General features: G+C 41.4%; 1 protein-coding gene across 1 annotated transcript in view; it reads right to left on the bottom strand.

The window, feature by feature from the left end:
* LOC122562338 overlaps positions 1–23,873 on the bottom strand; it is a 410,892-nt gene that overhangs the window by 156,862 nt on the left and 230,157 nt on the right. The window contains exon 8 of the mRNA XM_043715214.1: positions 10,226–10,305. Coding sequence (XP_043571149.1) covers positions 10,226–10,305 — 80 coding nt within the window. The remainder of the gene's footprint in view (positions 1–10,225; positions 10,306–23,873) is intronic.

Consider the following 23,873-nt stretch of genomic DNA (forward strand, 5'->3'; position numbering starts at 1 on the left):
GCCAAAGACTAGGCTGCAGCATTTGCAACAGTAAGTAGAGATATTTGCTGATGATTGCAATATTCAGCATCATTAACTCATTTACTGAAGTTGACCATGTTCATATGCATTTAGACTTGAACACTTAGGTTTGTGATAAGTGATAAGAAATATTTATGTCACACAAATGACAAGCAATGGCCATATCCAAACAGATCTACAGGTGCAGGTACGTAGCCCTTTGAAAGTGGAGTCAGAGATAGGCAAGGCATGTTTGCCTTCATTGCTCAGCCCATTGATTATAGAAGTCGAAATGTCTTGTTGCGGCTGTATAGGACAACGACGAGGCCATTTTCTTCAAACAGTGTACAATTCTGGTTGCCCTTCTGTAGGGAGGAGGTGCAGAAAAACTTACAAGTATGTTGTCAAGACTGGAGGGGTTTGAGTTATAGGGAGATGCTGAATAGACTGGGGTTATTTTCCCTGCACCATAGGAAGGTAGGGGGAATGAGTCCAAAATGAAAAAGCATAGTTTTACAGTGAGAGGGGATACATCAAAAAAGGGCCCGAGGGCTAACTTTTCCACACAGTGGGTGTCGCATGTACAGAACGAGTTGCCAGAGGAAGTGGTGAAGGCTAGTATAATTACATCATTTAAGAAGAATCTGAATGGATATACAAATAGGAAGGGTTTAGAGGGACATAGGCCAAATGGGAAAAGGTCAGATTGGGATGTCTGGTCGATGCGTATGAGTTGGATCAAAGAATTTGTTTCTGTGCTGTATGACTATGATTATAAAAGTAAAGCTGTTTTGCTAGAACTGTACAAGGTATTAGTCAGACCATAGCAGGAACACTGAACAGTTTTGCTCCCCTTATCTAAGAGGAGACATACTGGCATTCCTGAAGGGCTCTGGCCCGAAATGTCGATTTTCCTGCTCCTGGGATACTGCCTGACCTGCTGAGTTTTTCCAGCAACACACTCTCAACTCTGATCTCCAGCCCGGCACTGAAGGCAGTTCAGCAAAGGTTCACTGTCGATCCAGGGTATAGAGAAAGTCTTCCTAGAAAAGGTTGAGCAAGTTGGGCCTTTACTTGGAGTTTAGAAGAGCAAGAGATCTCTTTGAAACATCTAAGATTCTGAGGGACTTGACTGGGTAAATGCAGAGATGATTTGGAGGTGCCGGCCTAAGACTGGTGTGTACAACTTAAAAAATCATACAACACCAGGTTATAGTTGAACAGGTTTATTTGGAAGCACGAGCTTTCGAAGCACAGTTAGACAGAACTCATGACAATTTCTTCAACAATGTATCTAAGCTCTAAAACAAGAAAATTGAACACATTATGTCAGATGTAGCTCATTGACAGCACTTCTTCCTTAGAGTCAGAAGGTCAGTGGATCAAGTCCAATTCCACAGATTTGTATTTATCATCTTTGGTGACCATTCAATGTCATACGGATCAGATGTATGCCCTTCTTAACTGAATGTAAAAGATGTCATGCAGTATTCGAAGTGGAATGAATTTTTTTTGCTATTGTCACAAACATCATCATCTCAACCACAAGAAACAGATTTGTTCGTTTGTGTCATTAGTATTTTGGCACCTTATTAAAAGTGATTATATTTAAAAACACACATTGTCTGTGAACATTTTGGTACATCCTGATGGTCATGAAGAATACTGCATAAATGCAGGTTTGATGGCCCTCATCTGCTAAGCCTAATTCTAAACATTAAAATCAGTCATCATTATCTCTCCTCTTAAAAATACCAACCCTTTACTCTTCTGCACCCACAAGCATCTGGACCATCTAAAGCTATGTTGTGTGCCTGTTTCTTCTTTATCTATATACTTCAATCCCTTAGATCAGGTTTCCACCCGATCACAATACCTCTCATCAAGTAGTTTCAAATGACACTTGTGACAGAAACAATGATAAAATTTTTCACATTATCCTTTTCAACCTGACTGCAGTCTTCGAAGCGACTGCGTCTTTATTTTGCAATATCCCATAGTCGGTCGTATCTCAAAGGTGACGAAACAGACTACAGATGGGAGGTGGAAGACCTGGAAAAATGGTGCACTGAGAACAACCTAGCTCTCAACGCCAGCAAAACCAAGGATTTCATTATTGATGTTACTCATGCCCCCCTACACATTAACAGCACAGAGGTGAATGAGTGGAGAGTGTCAAGCGCCTGGGAGTGGTCATCCACAACAAGTTTTCTTGGACTCTTCATGCAGACGCACTGATTATAAAGGTCCAACAATGTCTCCTCTTCCTCGGGCAGCTGAGGAAATTTGGCATGACGGCGAATACCTTTGCTAACTTTTATAGGTGCGCAAGAGACCATTCTGTCTGATGGTATCACTACCTGATATGACAACTGTACCATTCAAGATTGGAGACAGTTACAGAGAGTGGTGAACTCAGCCCAGACAATCGCAAAGGCCAACCTCCCATCTATAGAATCCATCTACCAGGGCCGCTGTCAAGGAAAGGCCGCCAGCATTCTTAAAGATCCATTCCATCCTGTCAATGTTTTTCTACAACTTCAACCATCGGGAAGAAGGTACAGAAGTCTGAACACACGCACACACACACACGCTGTTTTCGAAACGGTTTCTACCCTTCTGTTGGTAAAATACCGAATGGATTCTCAAACTCTTAACATTCACCTGTACCTGTGTTTTTGGTTTTGCTACTGTTTACCTATTATTTACTATCTATGCTACTTAATATTGTGACCTGCCTGTATTGCTCGCAAGACATAGCTTTTCATTGCGCCTCGGTACATGTGACAATAAATTCAATTCAATATCCAGATATTTGGGATTGCATTTGACTGGTTCGTTTCTCATCTAGTCAGTCATGGTGACAGGATTAACTGCGATGGCTTCTCTTCCCACTCCATTACCTCTGATGAGCTCCAAAAATCTTTCTTTCACCATTTTCTATATCACACTTACATTCTACCCTGCTGCAACAGCATCATCCAATGTGCTGAAATAGCAGCCATCAAAAGCAGTCGCCTTTGCTTTTGCTCTCAAACTCTGCCACTGAGTCCAATTTTAATAATTTCACTGTTGGTGGCCATGTGCCAGCTGCTGAGGGCCTAAACTGTTGAAATCCCTCCCTAAACCTTTTTATCCTGCTAGCTCTCTTTGTTCCTTTAAGGCACTTTGCATTTATGTAAGCTTTTGGCTATCTACTCTAATGTCCCCATGTTGATCAGTGTCAAACTTTGTCATAAAAAGTCCTGTGAAAATCTGAGTGTTTTACCAAACCAAACATTTTAAAGAAATGCATGTTACTACTGTGAGCATGTGTTCACTGCTGAGAGGCCTTACTTATGCTATTCATCGCTATTTTAACAAGTATAAAGCATTCTAAGGATGAATGATGAGACAATAAAATTATTATCACTCACTTTTTATGTGGAGACCATGCAAAGTTAAGATTTTAAGCTATCACAGGCATAATTGCAGAATATGCAATTAACAAATTATTGCTCTTGACACTTACAGACGGATTTTGTTATTATACAAGTATTACTGGCCTTAGGAAATAAAATATCCTACTTCTCAAACACATTCTGTTTAAGTGTGCGCACTTAAACCTTAAATATAGATTATAAACGGCATAATTCACCACATTAGCACATATTTAACATGTGACTTTAGAATTATTAGTATCAGAGAATATAAATATTTTTTCAATATAAACAGGGTTTCTTTTAAGGGGTGCCATTTCAGTATGTTTTGTTGATTTATCAAATGATTCTTACTTGTATCCAACATGCACAATCATATAAATGAAAATTCTCAAAATTTGATTGACCCATCTGAATAAAACTTTTTTTTAAAGGGAAATAGAAGTCACTGATCCAGAATTAAAATCTTTGCTTTTATTCAACTGTCTCGTGAATATGAATAGGAAGGGTTTGGAGGGATATAAGCCGGATGCTGGCAGGTGGGAATAGGTTATCTGGTTGGAAAGGACAAGTTGGACCGAAGGGTATGTTTCCATGCTGTACATCTCTATCGATAACCTGGAGATCTACAGAAGGTATGCAGCAGATGGCAACTGCATAAACATATCTGCATAAACCAAAATAGACAGCAAATTCATCCTCATTGCTGATTAAGATATATCTGGTGTTATTTTAGGAATACTTCTGCAAGCATCTGTCTGATGCATCATTGCAAAGAAAGGAGTTAAGATCAAATGTGCCACAGTTATGCAGACACAACATAAAAATCAAAAAGAGGTAATGTTACATTAGACAATAATTAGATTCTGCGTTTAGTGCAAAGTTGTACATTATTCATTAAGTTACAAGAAGGGTATAATTGTTCTGGAGAGGGTATAGCATAGGCAATTAAGTTTTGACATTTGGTGTTGCCTTAAGTTTTGAGAAAAGGTTATTTTAGCTGAAATCAGTTTGAATATGTTAAGTTTTCCAACTTCAAGTCATGATAAGAGGTTTTCAAATTTTGGAATTAAAGAAAAAGAACGAACTTTCAATCACATAGTAACATTCGTATCCTTAAAATCAGGTAAAGTGCTTGACAGCAGCCAACTAGGTAGCCAATTTAAACATATGAACATACATAATAGGAGCAGTAGATCATTCAGCCCTCTAGCCTCTTCCACAGTCATTAAGATCATGCCTGATCCATTTGTTTCAGATTTCACATTCCCAGTACTCCAAAAACCTTTGCTTCCCTTGCCTTACAAGTATTTATCCATTCCTGCATTAAAAATATAGTTAAAAAGAATGGAGAATTACAGGCACAGGTTGCCATGAGGGATTATAAAGTCTCGTTGATAATGGATATGGGTGTTCAATATCACTGGTTATAAAGTGTTCAGCGAAGATAGGAAAAGGAAAAAAGAGGATTTGGTTCAGGACAGCATTGCAGTACTGGAGAAAGAAAAAGGTGCAATTACATTGCATATATCATCAGACAGTGGGAAGGATATACAACAACAAATCTGAGGAAGTTGCAGAAAGGTGTAAACGCCACAGAAGAGTTACAATGAGGGACTTTAATTAATCATAAGTCTGGGATAGTGGTAGTGGAAAGGTAGTGAGGGACAATCTTTCTTATGTTGTGCTATGAGAATTTTTTAATGCAACATGTCCATCCCAACAAGAAAGGAAGTACTGCTAATTGGGGATGAGGTGGGCCAAGTAGGTCAAATGGCAGTCAGAGAATATTTAGAGGATCGTGATCATTGTACCATAAGATTTAGTATAACAGTAGAAGATGACATTGATAATTCCAGAATAAGAATGATCAACAGGCAGAGAGCAAACTTCACTGGAGCAAGAACAGAGCGGAGCTGAATAAACTGGAATCAAACTAGAAGAATACTCATCCTTTGGACATACTCAAAGTAAATACACTTCCTCAAATGGAAACGGTAGGACACAGAAACCCAGAACTCCCCGGATGACAAAGAATTTGTTGTATGGAGTGCCTGGAATTGCGGATGGACTCACTGTGGAGCATCCGTGAGGAGTAGAATGCTGGGGATAGCACATTTAGCAAAGCTGGTCATGCCACCAGTAAGGGCTACACAGAGAGAAGAGTGAGGTGATGGACAAGTGTGGGCAGGCACTGCAGGAGTCTGCTGTTGCCATTCCCATAGCAAACTTTCTCTCTGTTCGCCTCTCAAGTGAAAGCAGGAGCAGCCAGGTCAGTGAAATGCAGGAGTGTAGGACCTTGAAGCATGTAATCTCAGGATTAGTTCCTGTGCAATGTGCAGTGAAGCTAGGTGGAGGAAGAGGCTTCAGATATGTGGTTCACTGGGGCAGGTGGGACCTGTACGAGGTACGTTGCCCCTAAACTAAAGGGACATCAATACCCTGGCAAGGAGGTTTGCGAGAGCCACTGAGGATGGTTTGAAGTCGTGAGAGTGGGGTGGGATTCAGAGTAATTAATCAGCAAATAAAATAGAGTCATAGAGATGTACAGCACAGAAGCAAACTCTTCGGTCCAACTTGCCCATGCCGTCCAGATATCCCAACATAACCTGGTCTCAACTGCCAGCACCCAGCCCATATCCGTCCAAACCCTTCCCATTCATATCACCATCCAGATACCTTTTAAATGTTGCAATTGTACTAGCCTCCAGCACTTCCTCTGGCAACTCATTCCATACACGTACCACCCTCTGCGTGAAAAGGTTGCCTCTTAGGTCTCTTCTCTTTCCCCTCTCACCCTAAACCTATGTCCTCTAGTTCTGGACTCCCCCCACCCCAGGGAAAAGACTTTGTCTATTTATCCTATCCATGCCCCTCATGATTTTATAAAGGTCATACACCCCCAGTCTCCGACACTCGAGGGAAAACAGCCCCAGCCTGTTCAGCATCTCCCGGCAACATTCTTGTAGATCTTTTCTGAACCCTTTCAAGTTTCAACCCAGGTTCAATTCCCGCCTCAGGCGACTGACTGTGTGGAGTTTGCACATTCTCCCAATGTCTGCATGGGTTTTCCTCCGGGTGCTTCGGTTTCCTCTCAGTCCAAAGATGCGCAGGTCAGGTGAATTGGCTATGCTGAATTGTCTGTAGTGTTAGGTAAGGGGTAAATGTAGGGGTATGGGTGGTTTTTGCTTCGACGGGTCGGTGTGGACTTGTTGGGTCGAAGGGCCTGTTTCCACACTGTAAAGTAATCTAAAAAAAAACTAATCTAATCTAAAAGGTTTCACAACATCCTTCCGATAGGAAGGAAACCAGAACTGCACGCAATATTCCAACAGTGGCCTAACCAATGTCCTGTACAGCCAGAACACGACCTCCCAACTCCTGTACTTAATGCTCTGACCAATAAAGGAAAGCATACCAAATGCGTTCTTCACTATCCTATCTACCTGTGACTCCACTTTCAAGGAGCTATGAACCTGCACTCCTAGGTCTCTTTGTTCAGCAACACTCCCCAGGACCTTATATATTTAATGGTAAGTCCTGCTAAGATTTACTTTCCCAAAATGCAGCACCTCGCATTTATCAAAATTAAACTCCATCTGCCACTTCACAGCCAATTGGTCCATCTGATCAAGGTCCTGTTGTACTCTGAGGTAACCTCCTTCGCTGTCCACCACACCTCCAATTTTGGTGTCATCTGCAAACTTACTAACTCTTACCTCTTACGCTCACATCTAAATCATTTATTTAAGTGACGAACAGTAGTGGACCCAGCACCAATCCTTGTGGCACTCCACTGGTCACAGGCCTCCAGTCTGAAAAGCAACCCTCCATCACCACCTTTTGTCTTCTACTTTGAGCCAGTTCTGTATCCAAATGGCTAGTTCTTCCTGTATTCCATGAGATCTAACCTTGCTAACCAGTCTACCATGGTGAACCTTGCCAAACGCCTTACCTAAGTCCACATAGATTACATCTAACCTCTCTGCCCTCAATCCTCTGTTACTTTTTCAAAAAACTCAATCCTCTTTGTGAGACATGATTTCCCACACACAAAGCCATGTTGACTGTCCCTAATCTGTCCTTGCCTTTCCAAATACATGTACATCCTGTCCCTCAGGATTCCCTCCAACAACTTGCCCATCACCGATGTCAGGCTCACTGGTCTATAGGTCTCTGGCTTGTCCTTACCACCTTTCTTAAACAATGGCACCACGCTAGCCAACCTCCAGTCTTCCAGCACCTCGCCTGTGATGGTCGATGATACAAATATCTCAGTAAAAGGCCCAGCAATCACCTCCCTTGCTTCCCACAGAGTTCTAGGGTACACCTGATCAGGTCCTGGGGATTTATCCACTTTTAAGCATTTCAAGACATCCAGCACTACCTCCTCTGTAACATGGACATTTTTCAAGATGTCACCATCTATTTCCCTACATTCTAGATCTTCCCTATCCTTTTCCACAGTAAATACTGATGCAACAATACCTCCCCCCATCTCCTGTGGCTCCATACAAAGGCCACCTTGCTGATCTTTGAGAATCCCTATTCTCTCCCCAGATACCCTTTTTTCCTTAATGTATTTGTAAAAACCGTTTGGATTCTCCTTAAATTTGCCAAAGCTACCTCACGCCCCCTTTTTGCTCTCCTGATTTCCCCCTTTAAGTATACTCCTACTGCCTTTATACTATTCTAAGGATTCAATCAAACTATCCTGTCTATACCTGACATATGCTTCCTTCTTTTACTTAACCAAATTCTCAATTTCTTAAGTCATCCATCACTCCCTATATGTACCAGCCTTTCCTTTCACCCCAACAGGAATAATACTTTCTCTGGACTCTCATTATCTCAATTCTGAAGGCTTCCCATTTTCCAGCCATCGGATCGTCTGTCCCAATCAGCTTTTGAAAGTTCTTGCCTAATACCGTCAAAATTAGCCTTTCTCCAATTGAAAACTTCAACTTCTGGATCTGGTCTATCCTTTTCCATCACTATTTTAAAACTAATAGAATTATGGTCGCTGGCCCCAAAGTGCTCACCTACTGACACCTGCTTTGACTGACACCTGCTTTGACTGACACCAGGACAAACGTCTCTAGTAGGTACATCCACATACTGAATCAGAAAATTGTCTTGTACATACTTAATTCCTCTCCAGTTAAACCCTTAACACTATGGCAGTCCCAGTCTATGTGGAGAAAGTTAAAATCCCCTACTCTAACCACCCTATTATTCTTACAGATAACTGATCTCCTTACAAATTTGTTTCTCAATTTCCTGCTGACTATTAGGGAGTTTATAATACAATCCCAATAAGGTGATCATCCCCTTCTTATTTCTCAGTTCCACCCAAATAACTTGCCTGGATGTACTACCAGGAATATCCTCCCTCAGTACAGTTGTAATGCTACCCCTTATCAAAAATGCCATTCCCAATCCTCTCTTGCCTCCCTTTCTGTCCTTCCTGCAGCATTTGTATCCTGGAAAATTAAGCTGCCAGTACTGTACAACCATGAGCCACATTTCTGTAACTGCTATGATATCCCACTCCCATGTCCCTAACCATGCCCCAAATTCATCTGTCTTCCCCGTTCGGCCTTAGGATTGAAATAAATGCAATTTACTTCTTCAGTCCTACCTTGTTGTCTGCTTTGTCTCTGCCTGCCCTGACTGTTTGACTCACCTTTGATCTCAACTGTACCATTCTCAGATTGATCTCTTTCCTCACCAACTTCCTGCGCACCCCCCCCCCCCCCTCCCCTCCCCTCCCCCCTACTAGTTTAAGTCCTCCTGAGCAGCTCTAGCAAATCTCCCAGTGAGTATATTAGCCCCTTTCCATTTTAGGTGCAATCTGTCCTTCTGGTACAGGTCATTTCTAGCCCAGAAGAGCTTCCAATGATCCAAAAACATGAATCCTTTTCCCACATACCAGCCCCTCAGCCATGCATTTATCTGCTTGATCCTCCTATTCCTGCTCTTACTAGAGGCCAGTAAAGCTCAGAGGAAGAATACAAAGGGAGAAGTTACTAAACACTGCACAACTGCAGTCTGAAAGGTTTTTGCTTTAATGCAAGCAGGTTGACAGGTACGGCGTATGAATTTAGAGCTTGGATTAATACATACAGCTATGATGCTGTAGGTATTACAGAGAATTGGTTGAAAAAAGGGCAACCTTAAGGTTCCTGGGTTTGGACGTTTCAGGCAAGTTAGAGGGGGAGGTCTTACTAAAACTATACAAGACCCCACACCTGGAATACAGTGAATAGTTCTGGAGCGTTATTAAAGGAAAGATATACTGGCATTGGAGGCAATCCAGAAAAGGTTCACCAAATTGATTCCAGACAAAGAAGAATTTTCTTACAATAAGAGGTGGAGTAGGTTGGGTTTGTACTGATTAGATGATAGAAGAACGACATAAGAATGTATTGAAACATACACGATTCTTCAAGGTTTGACAGATTGATACTTACAGGGTGTTTCCCCTTGCGGGAAAGTCTATGTCTAGAATGCATAATCTCAAGCATGCAGTTTGCCTCAGTTGAGGCAGAGACAAGGAGGAATGTCTTCTCAGAGGCTAGTGCATATATGGAATTTTTAAACCACAAAGTGCAGTTGAGGCTGGGTCAGTGTATTCAAGGCTGAGAAAACAGAATTGTAATCAGTAAAGGGGATCAATGATTATGGGGAAAACGGAAAAAAGTGTGATTGAGGATTCCACACTTCAGAGATACTATGGTTCTAATATTAGATGAGTCATGATCTCATTGAATGGCAGAGTAGGTTCAACAGGCTGGATAACCTACCTCTGCTCTGGCATAACTTAAGGTCATATTGGCTGGTGTTGGGATCCTTGCTTTTCCTGTTATGTATTAACGACCTAAACCTTGGTATGCAAGAGATAATATTAAATATTGCAACACAAAATTTCAGAATTGTATACTGTGAGGATGATGTAGAATTTCAAAAGAATACTGATGTTGGTGGAATGGGCAGGTAGGTGGCAGATGAAGTTCAAATGTAAAGAATTAGGAATTGATGGACTTTAGTACAAAAAGCATGAAGAGTCAGCATAAAATAATGGGGACTATTTTGAAGCGTATGCAGCAGCAGACAGACCTAGATACGTATGTATGTTATTCGTCAAATGTGGTAGAGAATGCTGTTTAAAAAATCATACCATATTCTCGGCTTCATAAATTGAAGAATAAGGGAACAGAGGGAGCTAGCAAGCAAAATGGAACTGAAGCTCAAGATGAACCATGACAAAGCAGGCTTGATCAGCCACACTGCCTTCTCCTGCTCCTGTGGCCTAGTGCCCTTTTTGAACATATCTTAAGGACAGGATATTTCAGATGGCAGAATTGCCTGCTCTGATAACTAGTCAGTAGGGAATGGATCTTTGTCAACACAGGCTGCTTTACAACCACTTGATGCTCAATGGAGTCCTAACTGGCTTGAGTCCTATCCCTCACCTGGGACCTGGGGTTACAACGTATCCTCAAATAATTCCTCTCCTTTTTAATAACCAAAGATAACTCTACTTTGAAAAGCTCAATATAGGTGACAACTTCAGAACAATGTCAATTTCATTTATACAAATGCCTCTCCAGACACCTAGACATTCTAAAAGGTTCTGTAGCCAACCAAGTCTTCTCATTTTTTTTAACATAGGAAACACAGCAGTCAATTTGTACCCTCACAAAAACACAAGATATCTGCTCTGATGACAAGCTGACAACTTGAAATTACAGTTCTGATAGCATCTAGGGGCTAACATGTTGAGCATTTTCATTATTAAATACTCATTATCACATTTAAAGGAGAAAAATCTCAACTTTCAATTCTGCTGGCTTAAGTGAGGACCAGGACAAGGGGGAAAACTACCTTGCCCTTCTTTAAACTATAACCTTGGGATCTTTACTTCCACTTTACAGGACATTAGGTCAGACATCTTATGTCAAAGACAGCTGCTCCAACAATACTGCACACTCTGTAATGGTCCCTTCTGACTTCAAGGCGAGAGCACTCCCACTGAGCCATGACTGACATTTAATAAAATACTCGCCTAGAATAGCACATGCAGGATCTTCCACTACATTAATTACATATAAAGTGATTCAAATCCTTGATAAGCTAGTAAAGACATACAAAATTTACAAACCTACATGTTTGCACTGTTTATGCTGCTGATATGTTTTGCTATAATAGCCCGGCCAATCAAAAAGCAGCCACAGCCTTTGTTAATATGCAATGTCTCATCAGCTGGAAAAATAGGACACCCTTATTGTATCATAAATGTTTGTATCTGTTTAGCTTTAGCTATTAAATAAAGTCACTATAGTAGGATTACGCCCACTGTTAACAAAGGAATGTTGGCACAGTACTAAAACAAGGTGATTTTTAAACCATTTAAGGGAAAAAATAGACGAAATGCTCTGGCAGAAAGAAGCTAAAATTCCATTTGTTGTCAGTTAAACCCTTCTGTAAGCATGCATGCATTCCATTGTATTCTCAACTGAAATAGTTTTATAAAATGTTTCTATAAATATTTCAGTACATAATATGATTCAAATACAATTTAAGATACAATAATGAATTTGTAAAAACTATGTTGTAGCTGTAGAATCTTTTAAAACTATAAAATTCACATATTTTTTAGTCACTTTTTTTCCTCTCATCTCCCGAAAGCATCAACCTTTGCCCATGTGCGATCAAGCACCTCAATCAGGTGGTTAATCTAATTAGTGAATGCTTGTAAACTATGCTCTGCTTTTCTTTATTGCTCAGAGCATTGAGTATAGGAGTTGAGGGGTCATGTTGCAATTGTACAGGACATTGGTTAGGCCACTGTTAGAATATTGCGTGCAATTCTGGTCTCCTTCCTATTGGAAGGATGTTGTGGAACTTGCAAAGGTTTAGAAAAGATTTACAAGGATATTGCCATGGTTGGAGGATTTGAGCTACTGGGAGAGGCTGTTTTTCCTGGGGTGTCGGAGGCTGAGGGGTGACCTTACAGAGGTTTGTAAAATCATGAGGGGCATGAACAGGGTAAATAGACAAAGCTTTTTCCCTGGGGTGGGCGAGTCCAGAACTATAAGGTACAGGTTTAGGCGAGAGTTGAAAATTTTAAAAAGGGACTGAATGGGCAACTTTTTCATGCAGAGGGTGGTACATGTATGGAGTGATCTGCCAGAGGAAGTGATGGAGGCTAGTACAATTAGAACAGTTAAAAGACATCTGGATGGGTAAATGAATCGGAAGAGTTTAGAGGGATATAGGTGAAGTGCTGGCAAATGGGACGAGACCAAGTTTGGATATCAGTCAGTATGGACAAGTTGGATCGAAGGGTTTGTTTCCATGGAGTACATCTCTGTGACCCTATTTGACCTCCAGCTTCACAACTGGTTCAATCCTGTCCTCACTGAATAACCAGATATGCACTTATATTAAGGAGTCACTGAATAGGATTTCAATTCCTCGAAGCCCTAATATCACATTTGATCGAAGAACCTTCAGGGTAGCAGTGGAGATATGTGGAGTAAAATAACTAGGTTTTTCATTTCTAATTGCTACGAGTGACCATTGCTAGACATGAATGCCATGGGATGGTAAGTCTCAGATGCAATGCTCCATTGATTAACAATCTTTATTCAGGACAAGGAATTGCCACCTGAGTAAAATACAACAACAACGGGAAGAAACTGTTCCAAGTCTGAGCAACATTCATGTACTGGTTGGCCTGGATAAAGGTCAAATCCAAACGACCTCAAGATTTTCTCAATGTTTGAGGCAAGCCATAATGGGCTTCTTTTTTCATGAAAAATTAGGCCAAAAGGTCTATAATGTTTTATGCACCAAAAGGATAACATGCAGTTCCTGGAGATAAACAAAATGCAACAAACTGAACATTAGCGTTCAAGCTCTTACGTTAGTTCATTTTGCAATTCCAAATGAAATGTTGCTTTCATACAGCACGATTTACATTGTTGACTGGACAATATCTCCAGGTGTGTTACTGGAGCATTTTCAAACAAAATAGGACACTGAGCCACATAAAAGACACTGGAGCCAATTACCAATGGTATGGTCAAAGACTTCTGCTTTAACAAATTTCAGAAAGGAAAGAAGTGATAGTAAGGCAGAGAAGTGTATAGAAAGAATTAAACCTTTGGGCTACAACCAGCACTGTCAAAGGTACAGCACTTTGCATGGTTCATCCACCTAGCCTACACATCCTTGGACACTATGTGCAATTTGGCATGGCCAATCCACTCGACCTGCATATCTCTGGACTGTGGGAGGAAACCCACACAGACACAGGATGAATATGCAAACTCTACACAGTTGCCCCAAGGTGGAATCGAACCCAAGGCCCCGTTGCTGTTAGGCAGCGCTAATCCAGAGCCACCGGGCTGACCATTCTTAACCGTGGGTGGTTCATTCTTTTCAATGGTCCTTTTTGACCAGAACTAATTTTAAGCTGAGCATTATGAAATATCTGCTTAAATGTCTACCAATGTTCATTCACTGACCTTCCCCTTAGTCTATTTTCCAAGCACATTTTAGATAACAAATTCTCATCTGTACAAAGGTGATATGGCAGCACTGATCAAAGAATAGTGAAAGGAGTTTCGTTGGTGTTTCCATGGTTCCTTATACTTAGCTGTTGCAAAGCTGACCCAGACTGAAATATTATACCCAATTTTGGATAGGCGTTAGAAAACACCTGAATGTGTTGGAAAGCATGCAGAAAAATTAGGGATAACAATTCTTCTGTTCACTTTAAGTTGCAAAAGTTCTTCATGGAAGAGAAAAGGTCAGAGGAGACTTGCTACAGATATTTAAAATCATGAACAATGTAGATAATGTAAATAAAGAAAAGTTGTTTTCAGTTGCTAGAGGGTCAATACCCAGAGGGCACATAATTAAAGAAGAACTAGTGGCAGCATGAGGAATAACTTTAAGCAACAAATGGTTAGAGTTTAGAAAGCACTTTCTGATCAGTAACAGAAACAAACTCAATAGCTCTCAAAATGGATTTGGATAAATAACTAAGAAAACAAAGTTGCAGGAGTATGCAAGAAAAGGGAATGCTGTTATATACTAGCAGATAATGATTTAAACAGAATCCAAGACCATACTTCTGATTTATTTCAGATAACCACACTTCAGAAAACACAAACCACAGATTACTAGCTCCTTCTTATGCAACCGATTAAATCTTAATTGATATATGCCGTATTTCATGAGATCTCAGGATTTGCTTCAGCCCTTATTATATGAGAAAATTTAAAAATCACAGTACCAGGCATTTTTTGGAAACAGTAGCTTTCGTTCGACACCCACGAGGATGGCCTCAACTGGGACCTTGGGTTCACGTCACACCACAGGTGACTACACAACACTACACAGACACACACCTCCCATACTCTCACCCACATGCACATCTACTCAGGCACACAAACAGTCTAACAAACACACACGCTCACACACTCTCATGCACGTGCGCACACACACACACACACACCTATGGGGTTAATTTGCATTTGCAAAATTGTATTTGCAGATACATTCTATTTTGCCCAAAAAGCACACAATCTGCAGACAGTGACATTTTAAGTTCCAACTTTGGAAATAGAACCTCTTGAACCTATAATCACACCTATTCAAGTGACCGTCTCCACCCCCACACTGAGCTCCAGCCCCACCCTAGGTCCTAACTCCCAGCCCTGCCGTGCCTTTGCTATTCCCCCAGAACTTGCCCTCACCAAGGATGAACATTTCGACCTCAGCAAAGGCCTCACCTTCATCCCTCTATTCTCCTGGATTAATGAGTTCAACACATGGTCATGACCTTGAACATTTCTTCACCTGTTCCTCCGCTACATCAATGATGGTATCGGTATTACCTTGTGATCCCATGAGGAGGTTCAACAGTTCATCAACTTCACTAATACATTTCACCCTGACCTCAAATTCACCTGGACCATCTTGGACACCTCCCTCCCCTTCCTCGACCTCACCATCTCCAGCAACTGACTAACTACAGACATTGATTATAAGCCCGACTCCCACAGCTACCTAGGCTACTCTTCCTCCCACCCTAGCTCCTGTAAAAACGCCATCCCTTATTCCGAATACCTCTGCCTCCACCGCATCTGTTTTAAGGATGACCTTAGAAAATCTCAAATGGCCTCCTTCTTCCAAAATTGCGATTACCCTACCCATGTGGTATACGATGCCCTCCAGGGCATCTCCTCCACTTCCTGCGCCTCTGCCCTTAAACCCAACCCCTCCCATCGCAACAAAGACAGAACCCCGACTCCCTCCATCCTCACATTCCACCCCATCAACTTCTGTATACATTACATCATCCTCCGCCACCTACAAACAGACTCCATCACCAGAGATATTTCCTTCCCCACCCCTATCAACATTCCAGAGACCATTCCTTCCGCAACTCCTTAGTCAGATTCACACCTCCCACCAGCCCACATCCCTCTCCTGGCACCCTCCCGTGCCACCACAGGAAGTGAAAAACCTGCACCCACACACCTCCCCTCGCCCCAAAGGATCCTTCCTCAGAAATTTACCTGTACCTCTACCAATGTTACCTACTGTATCTGCTACATCCGGTGTGGTCTCCTCTACATCGGGGAGACTGGACACCAACTTGCGGTTTGTTTCAGAGAACATCTCTAGGACACCCAGACCAACCAACCCCACCGCCCTGTGGCTGAACACTTCAACTCCCCCTCCCACTCCGCCAAAGACATGCAGGTCCTGGGTCTCCTCCATCACCAAAGCCTTACCACCAGATGCCTGGAGGAAGAACGCTTTATATTCCACCTTGGCACCCTACAACCACACAGGATTAATTTGGATTTCACCAGTTTTCCCATTTCCCCACCCCCTCCACATTATCCCAGACCGAAGCCTCCAACTCGGCACCACCCTCCTGACTTGTACATTACCTTTCCCATCTATCAGACTCAAGATTGGGACACAGGCAGACTCTAACCTCACACCTTTAATGCATTGAGAGCACTGAGATGTCACTTTTTTTTTAAAAAAAACCTTAAGCTAACTTGGGAATGTGACTTAGTACAGAAACAGACTCTTCAGTCCAACTCATCCATGCTGACCAGATATCCTAACCTAATCTAGCCCATATCCCTCTAAATCCTTCCTGCTCATATACCCAGATTGACATATTAATGAATCAAAACCTGCAATCCATTCTAAAAAAAGACAGACTTAACAGCAATCTAGGTTTGTTCAATATATCGTATCAGTTGCGTGACACTATGATCTTGTGCTAAAAATTCTGTGTCTTATGATCCTAACCCACTAACTATCAGACAAAGGAGCAGTGTTCCAAAAGCTAGTACTTCCAAATAAACCTGTTGGATTATAACCTGGTGTTGTGGGACTTTTATCTTTGTCCACTCCAGGCCAACACCAGCACTACCTCATCATAGATGAGAAATGGCTAATGGTATTAACTGGACTGATCATCAAAAGAAACAGTGAGGAGGTAAATTGCGTTTGTTGTTATAAGCACCTTATGAAGTCCTGAGATCATGAATGCAATGTATATATACACACACATGTTCATTCTCTTGATTCGACTGTAAACCATAGTTGGTCTCAGTTATTGCCCTGACATTAAATATTGATCAACATATTTATAATTCTTAAAATATCCAGTTCTACTCCCAACATATACCTGCTAACCAATTGGCACTCTTGTCATAAATACTATTTTCCTCTTTGAATTAGTATTCTTCTGAATTGTCTTGATGAGTGAAAGACATTAAACTTCAATAAAATGTCTTTCTTCAGTAATACTCACTCGCATCTTCAACAAAATATCTTCCTTTTGATTTACAAAATGGATTCCTCAGTTTTGAACATTCAAAACTGCAGAAATTCATGAAGGCTCCTTCGGCAGTACCTTCCAAATAGGAGTACAAGGGTAGCAGATACTTGGGGACACTATGATCTGCAAACTCCCTTCTCAGCAACACATCATCCATGCCATTCCTTCAGTATCAGTAGATCAAAACCCACAGCAGATGGATTGTTGTGGTTCAACAAAGTAACTCATTGCGACCTTCTCAAGGGCAAGTAGGGAAGAGCAATAAATGCTGGGCCTGCTAGCAATGCTCACGTCCTGTGAATGACTGTTTTAAAAAAAAGTTCCTAGATTCAGCTGAGTGAGTTCCACTTAAACTTAAATGTAAATTACATACAAAATTTTAATTTTAAGGATTCCAAACAGATTTATAAGCAAGCTGCAGTCTTTCATCATTTGCACAATGTTCTGTATGGAACAGAAGATCAGGGTGAATAGCGAGTTGAGCTGGAAAAAGCACAGCAGGCTGAACACGCCATCGACATTTCAAGTCGGAACCTTTCACTGGATTCTTCTTTTTAGAACTGAAAGATTTCTACCATGTTTAATGCTACATTCTTGTTTTGTATTGATACATCTTGACAACTCCTCTGGTAGTGTCCCTACCTCTGGACCAGAAAACCTGGAGCACCACCTGCTGCAGGGGTGTTGTAACATGTCTGAACAGATTAAAATATCTACAGCTGTACAGTACAAAATTCTCTGTAGTGCCATTTTATACAATCTATTGCATATTAATTGGGCTTAGTATTAAGAAGTCTCACCTTATTCAAGTCACATTTATCTTTCTAATAGTCTAAGATACTCCATGCATAGATTCTTCTCACTTTCCACTCCTTACACATTGACTCCGTCCCTCTCCCTGTAACTGTCTGAGGCTGAATCAGACCTTGGTGCCATATTTAATCCTGAGATAAGCTTCTGACCACATATTTGCTTCATCAAAGTCATCTATTCAATCTTATAATATCAGCTGCTTTTGATACACGGGGACATTGGACTCAAACGTGCCTCTGAAGGGAGGCGCTCCACCCCAGGCCTCATTTTCAAATTACTGTTACATGAAAGATTATCCAACAAAGACAGAAGTTCAGCCGAAGTTAGCGTTGTGATAGTCCTCAGGCAAGGTGATGACTTTTCTTATTACAGTTGAATGAGATAGATCTAGAACATAATAGTTTTCTTATAAAATGTTAATTCTTGTAGTGCATTGCATTCTCTATTAAATTATTATCATTTTATAGTGGGCTCTCTCAAGTTCGGCAAAGATTCACTTGATTTTCCTCTAACCTTATTCATTCCATCCGCAGCTCCTGATGTGGTCTCCTCTACATCAGGGAGAGGGAGCACAAACTCAGAGGTTCAGGGAGGTCCGTATGCTCCAATCAATTCCACCTTCCAGTCGCCATCCATTTCAACTCCCCCTGACATCATGTCTATCCTGGGTCTACTCCACCATCAATACAAGGCCACATGCAAACTAAAGGAAGAACACCTCACCTTCCGTGTCAGGAGCTATAAACCATGTGGCCTTAACATGGAATTCACCAGCTTTCAAATCTTCTCCCCCCCTTATCCCAAGCCCAACCTTCCCTCTCCACCCCATCCCTTTAACCTGACCTTATCTGTCCAACTAACTGCTCCACTCCTCCCACTGACAGCCACCTCCCAGCTGTATCTACCCATCACCATCCCACCTCTTCACCCCAGCCCCATCCCCAATTTATTTTGCAGTTCCCCCTCCCCTCTCCCAGTCCTAATGAAAAGTTCCGACCTGAAACGTCAACTCCTCTCTTCCTCTGATGCTGCTTGACCAGTTTTTCCAGCTCAACTCTCTATTCACTCTGATTCTCCAGCACCTGCAGTTCTCCCTATTTCCACAGAAGGTCGATTAACCTTCCAAGCTATGCTATTTGCAAGAACAATCAAGCTGGCCCCTACCATCCCACCCACCCAGTGTCCATTTCCCATACCCCAGCAACTTGTCCACCATTTATTCAATTCCCTTTTGAAGGCTCAAGTACATTTGTATGCCATGACCCTATCAGGTGCTGTGGTCTGAATCTTAATTGCTCATTATGTTTAAAAAAAGTCATTGCCTCTGGCCCTTTACCTAATTACCTTAACATGTGCTCTATGGAGATTGAATCTCCATCTGTTAGAAATAGTTTCTCTTTATCTGAACCTAACTGTCTCAAAATTTTAAATAACTCTTTCAAATCTCCTCTTCTACTCCATACAACCCACCTTTTCTAGGATAACCACATAATCATACATCTTTATTCGTGGATCTTCTCTAATAAATTTCGTGTTCTTTGCAAAGCTTTCATGTGCTTTTTAAAGAGAAGTACCCATTAAAAAAGCAGAATCCTTTCACTCATACTAACATATCTAAATCATATTTCTCCTCTCCATTCTTCATCTCTACCCATGGAAAAAAAATCTTGTGATTTTCGATATCCAAAACGGATGATTTTACTTATACATATTAGCAATCTCTCAGCTGAAGAAACTTTCTATTTCTTCATTCAAGTTAATAACATACATTGAGGTCCAATACGTTTGGGAAGTAACTTCTCAGGACTCAGTCAGGAACATCTCGGAAAAAGGAGACCACATTGCAACTCTCCCACACAACAACTAAGTAGAATCTGTCCATGATCATAAATGTTGAAGCAACGTCTTTTAGTTCCATGAAATACGTGGAATAAAAGGTTATTCCTCCTCAAAAGTCAACTCTTCTAACATGAAAAAATTAGGAATTTTCTACTGTAAGCAGTCATTCCAAATGTCCTGCTAAGGACTGCAAATGCAAGCAAAACAAGATCTGAGACACTGGATCTTCCATAAAGTGAACCAATAACCCTCATCTTTCTCAAACACAATATCTTTCTCATTTTACAGCACACTCAAAATGCCCAAGCATCAAAAAATTCTAGTCAGAGTTGCTATTTTTTTCACGAATGCTTGATACATAGAGGCATATGCAACACTAGCAGAAACAAGTCCAAGGCACCAAATGCTTGCTTGGCAATGTTTGTTTAGTCTTTGATGAGGAGCACTGATTGGCAGGCTGCTTTAGCAATATTATTTCACATCCCCAGTGAATAAACACTGCTCACTGGGCTTCTTTGCAAGCATCCCCACCTCAATTGTACGTTTGCAAACAATAATTCCTAAGTCTTTATATATTTGAGATCACCATCAACCACATAATAACTTGCCTATACCAGGAAAGAAATCAGCATAACTATTAAACCTGAAGCTGTGATATATTGAACGTTTGTGGTCTATTTTAGGATTATACCCCAGTAACCTGCCTGTGTCACTTCCTTATTTTACCAAATATTGAAAGCTCCAGCAGAAATATTGAATGGCAGCCAGTTGGCACAAATCTTGTGACAATATTAAATTAACATTTGTGACTCAATTGCTTTTTCTTAAACTAAATGTTTTTTGAAGTGACCACCTAGAGGGCATTATGTTGTTTTTTCCTGTTTTATTCATTGGGCCATGTTACTAAGAAATGGAAATGTGTTGCTGGAAGAGCGCAGCAGGTCAGGCAGCATCTAGGGAACAGGAGAATCGACGTTTCGGGCATTAGCCCTTCTTCAGGAGAGTAGCCCCTTCATCAGATGGATGTCATCTACAGATTACGTGCCAAAAGCTTGTGATTTCAAATAAATATGTTGAACTATAAGGTGTTGTCTGACTTCTGACCTTGTCCACCCCAGTCCAACCCTGGTACCTCAACATCATAAAATTCTACAGTGCATAAGGAGGGCATTTGGCATATTGTGTCTTTGCTAATTCTGAAAGAGGTGTCCAATTGGTTCTAGTACCTTGCTCTTTTCTACAGCCTTGCAACATTTCCACTTCAAATATTTAGCCCATATACCTTTTTTTGAAGATTTCTACTGAATTCTCTACAAATGCATGAGGAATCGAAGATGCAACAAAAGATATGCAGTCTTTGATTGTTAGTCATAGAGATGTACAGCACGGAAACAAACCTTCGGTTGAACCCGTCTATGTCGACCAGATATCCCCAACCCAATCTAGTCCCACCTGCCAGCACCCGACCCATATCCCTCCAAACCCTTCCTATTTATATACCCATCCAGCTTCCTCTGGCAGCTCATTCTATACACGTACCAACCTCTGTGTGAAAACGTTGCCCCTTCGGTCTCTTTTACCTCTTTCCCCTCTCACCCTAAACCTATGCCCTCTAGTTCTGCACTCCCCATCCAGGAAAAAAAACTTTGTCTATTTATTCTATCCATCCCCCTCATGATTTTATAAACCTTTATAAAATCACCCCTCAGCCTCCAACACTCCAGGGAAAAACAGCCCCAGCCTGTACAACCTCTCCCTGGAGCTCAAATCCTCCAACTCTGGCAACATCTTGGTAAATCTTTTCTGAACCCATTCACATTTCACAACATCTTTCCGATAAGAAGGAGACCAGAATAGCATACGATATTCCAACAGTGGCCTAACCAATGTCCTGTACAGCCGCAATATGACCTCCCAACTCCTCTACTCAATACTCTGACCAATAAAGAAATTTGTGCTATCCTTGCTATCTGAAGAAGAAACCCTTTAAAACAAACCACAAGACAAGTTGGTATAAATTGAGCAAATGGTAGTGTTTGGTGGGGGTGGAGGAGAAGGAGAAATAAACAAAAAGTAGGAATCGAGTGGAGGATGATGGCGAGAAACATAGTTGACCAAAGGAATGGGTAAAAGTCAGCCTGGGAGTTTGAATAGCTGCTCATGGGGATCATTACTGGTTGATAATGGGCTGTGTGGGGTAGCGACCCATATGATTACAGGCTTGGGTGTGGTGGTTGGGGTAAGGAGATGGGAGAATATTGTTTACTGGAACAATGGGCAGTTAGCATTGTTGCCTCACAGCTCCAGGGACCCAGGTTCAATTCCCGCCTTAGGCAACTGTCTGTGTGGAGTTTGCACGTTCTCCCCGTATCTGTGTGGGTTTCCTCCGGGTGCTCCGGTTTCCTCCCACAGTCCAAAAATGTGTAGGTTAGGTGAATTAGCCATGTTAAATTGCCCGTAGTGTTAGGTGCAATAGTCAGAGGTAAATATAGGGGAATGGGTCTGGGTGGGTGGCTCTTCGGAGGGTCTGTGTGGAATCTAATCATCTAATCTAATCCGTCCCCACCCCCCCCCCAATCACCCTATCTTCAGCATATATACCAACCTTTTCCTGACTACAATCCGTGCTGAAGGGTGACTGGATCGGAGATAATAACTCTGCCAGACTTGAGTTTTTTCAGCAATTTGATTTTGTTTCTGATTTCCTTGGGTTTTTCCTTTTTTTTTATCTCTCTCATGATCTTAGAAGCTTCTTTAAGAATCCCCCCTCAGTCTCCTATGCTCGAAAGAAAAAAAGACAAGATTAGACTGGTGCTGGAAAAGCCTAGCAGGTCAGGCAGCGTCCGAGGAGCAGGAAAATCAATGTTTCGGGCAGGAACCCTTCCTCAGGATTCATCATTCCTGATGAAGGGCTCCTGACCTGCTGTGCCTTTCCAGCACCGGTTTAATCTGATCTCTGATCGCCATCATCTGCAGTCCTCCCTTTCTAAAGAAAAAAGTCCTAGCTTGTCCAACCTCTCCCTATAGCTCAGACCCTTGAGTCCTGGCAATGTCCCTGTAAATTTCTTTTGCACTTTTTTCAGTTTCATTACGTTAAAAAAAAAAATCACAACACCAGGTTTACTGCAACAGGTTTATTTGGAAGTACAAGCTTTTGGAGCACTGTTCCTTCGTCAGGTAGGTAGTGAGTCAGGATCATAGGACAAAGAACTTAGAACAAAAGATCATAGTGTCATACAATTGATGTGATATATTGAACAAATCTAGATTTGCTGTTAAGTCTTTCATCTTTTAGAATGGGTTGCAGGTTTCGATTTATTAATATGTAAATCCCAGAACTTCTTTCAAGTCACATACCTGAGGAAACTTAAGGTTTTATAAAAATATGACATCTCAGCTCAGACAATGTATTAAATGTGTGAGGTTATAATCTGTCTGTATTCCAACCTTTTATAATCCATGCGACATTTAATAAATTCCTACTCTGGAATTAGAACCAGTCTGATTCGATGGAATACATACAGATTCTTAAAAACTTTGTCAAACACCAGCACCTCCACATCACAGTTTAACAACATCCTTCCTATAGCAAGGTGACCAAAACTGAACACAATACTCCAAGTGCAGCTTCACCAATGCCCAGTATAACTGCAACATAACTTCCCAACTTTGACACTCAATGCCCTGACTGATGAAGGCCAGTGTGCCGAAAGCCTTCTTCACTGCCCTGTCCACCTGTGACTCCACTTTCAGAGAACCATGCACCTAAACTCCAAGGTCCCTCTGTTCCACTACACTCCTTCAGGCCCTACCAGGAAACTTCTACCTTGATTTCACTTTCCAAAATGCAAGGCCTCACACTTACCTACAATAAACTCTATTTGCCATTTCTCGGCCCACATCCCCAGCTGGTCAAA

The sequence above is a fragment of the Chiloscyllium plagiosum genome, chromosome 24 (genome assembly GCF_004010195.1).
Source record: "Chiloscyllium plagiosum isolate BGI_BamShark_2017 chromosome 24, ASM401019v2, whole genome shotgun sequence".
NCBI classification, from domain to species: domain Eukaryota; kingdom Metazoa; phylum Chordata; class Chondrichthyes; order Orectolobiformes; family Hemiscylliidae; genus Chiloscyllium; species Chiloscyllium plagiosum.